Below are 255 nucleotides of genomic sequence, written 5' to 3'. Positions count from 1 at the left end.
AACAAAAAAGCTTACTCGGAGGCCAATCGCCAATCGGTCCTAGGACAGGACTCCAAATGCCGGCTAACGCAAACGGACAACACCAACGGCGGCTACGTACACTCACACGGCAATATCGGCACTGTAACATGGGCAGGAGGTTACCTCACATTCACAGCGGGGGACGCAACGGCAGCAGCGTGGGCTGACACATCTGAAAACTACGACAAGGTGCCGCCGATGAAGGCGGCGAGCAAAGCACTGGCGGAGCTCAAA

General features: G+C 56.5%; 1 protein-coding gene across 1 annotated transcript in view; it reads left to right on the top strand.

Annotated features, from left to right (window-relative positions):
* Positions 1-219: 219 nt before the first annotated feature.
* Positions 220-255, top strand: part of TEOVI_000062200 (uncharacterized protein) — a gene marked incomplete at both ends in the record, with an annotated part of 606 nt that continues 570 nt past the window's right edge. The window contains one exon of the mRNA XM_067224002.1: positions 220-255. Coding sequence (XP_067080103.1) covers positions 220-255 — 36 coding nt within the window.

This window comes from Trypanosoma equiperdum, assembly GCF_001457755.1.
Source record: "Trypanosoma equiperdum strain OVI genome assembly, contig: ctg_206, whole genome shotgun sequence".
NCBI lineage: Eukaryota > Euglenozoa > Kinetoplastea > Trypanosomatida > Trypanosomatidae > Trypanosoma > Trypanosoma equiperdum.
The sequence above is the reverse complement of the archived record's forward strand: the minus strand, read 5'-3'. Positions and strand labels throughout refer to the sequence as shown.